This window comes from Frankliniella occidentalis, unplaced genomic scaffold (genome assembly GCF_000697945.3).
Source record: "Frankliniella occidentalis isolate FOCC.00 unplaced genomic scaffold, Focc_3.1 Scaffold3, whole genome shotgun sequence".
Taxonomy (NCBI): Eukaryota; Metazoa; Arthropoda; class Insecta; order Thysanoptera; family Thripidae; genus Frankliniella; species Frankliniella occidentalis.
In genome coordinates, this window is record NW_026267133.1 from 1,243,167 (window position 1) to 1,244,700 (window position 1,534).

Below are 1,534 nucleotides of genomic sequence, written 5' to 3' on the forward strand. Positions count from 1 at the left end.
AATGACACTGAAAAAAATACCAGACCATTCTGGTGTGATTTCCTGTTGTAACTTTTAAAACTGGAACGTGCGCCGGACCTTGAGGAGGACGAGACGTATTGGAAATTTCGTTCCCGACCTTTGTGAACTCCATCTCCAATGCAAAATTAATCTTGTAAATTTTTTGTGGTTTTGCGTTTTACTCCAAAATGCATCTTTTTTCCCTTGTTGAATGCCTAAGTTTGTCTTTTGTTTTGAAGAGGTTTTGCTGTGTGCACGATGGTGATGTTCGTTTGTCTTATAAACGTCGTGCATTTGAACTGTACGACGAGAGAGAGCGAGAGAGAGCGAGTTATGGGTGTGCATGGGCTGTGGTTGTGTGGAGCTGGCGAGTGTGACTCCCTGGGCTGTGATGCGCCAATACTAACGGCTGTTTCATAATTTCAGGTCGCAGCGAAAACAGCCAGCCCCTTCAAATCAGGGCTGATGCTGAAACCCCAGGTACGCTCTCGCTCACTCTATACGTGCCTCTTTTACGCCAGTTTCTTTCTTTCTTTCTTTCTTTCTTTCTTTCTTTCTTTCTTTCTTTCTTTCTTTCTTTCTTTCTTTCTTTCTTTCTTATCTTTGTACCCACTGCGATGCTATGATATATGCTTACAAACTCGATTCTTCCAACTACTACGCTGTAGTGCGTAGAACTTAACTTAGAGCTCTTTCTCTGTCTGCAATAATTATGCGCTAGCTTGCACTCTTTTTCCGCTAAATGAAAAATACGCCTTGTGTTTCAAAGAAATTTCTTTCTAAAATGACTTACTTCTTCGTCTTCGTATGACGGAGGATTGAAAATTAACTTCCCTTTGTCTTTCAAATCAGTTCACACCAGTTTTTCTTTAGCTTCAAAGAAACCGACAATTACAATGTTGCTACAAAGTAAATGGTATACATGATATGACAAAACTGTTCAGATATACGAGAACAAATTGTTGTGCTTGAGGATTAAAATATAACAATGGTTTTGAAGATCTTCTTAACGTTTTTTGTCATTTTAGTAAGATATTTAAGAGTGCTTTCTGTCATCTTCGCTCTTCCACTGTTAAAATTTATGCTGTTGGTTTACAACAGATTTGTCGTTTACTTTCATAGCAACGCGTATCGTTTTAAAACACCTCGTTTAAACAATTCAAGTTTGACGTTCGAAGTGGTCTGAAAAATTATTTTAGTGAGTAATTTGTTATCCATTTACTTTTCAGAAATTTAACGGGCAAACAAAATTGACTTGCTAGAGCATAAGTGCCAATAAGAGTATTGTAGTCGATAAAATATATGAGTCGTTTAAAAACAAATAAGCCAGTCATCTCGACGAATTTCATCAGGTGGCAACAATTTTTAACAGTGCTTCGTTGTAAATATTACCCCCCAATACGGGTGCTGGACCCGTCTTATGCACGCCACGCCATGAATGGCCCGGGCTGTTTGACCCATATGCCAGCCTCGCTCTGGATGCACTTTGGGCTGAGGAGGAAGAGGGAAAAGGGGCGGTGGTAGGGGGAGGGGG

At 40.0% G+C, this 1,534-nt stretch overlaps 1 protein-coding gene across 2 annotated transcripts in view; it reads left to right on the forward strand.

The window, feature by feature from the left end:
• Positions 1–426: 426 nt before the first annotated feature.
• Positions 427–1,534, forward strand: part of LOC127749209 (protein bric-a-brac 1-like) — a gene marked incomplete at its 5' end in the record, with an annotated part of 28,227 nt that continues 27,119 nt past the window's right edge. For both annotated transcript variants that reach the window (XM_052266506.1, XM_052266509.1), the window contains 1 exon segment: positions 427–480. In XM_052266506.1, the coding sequence (XP_052122466.1) occupies positions 427–480 (54 nt within the window).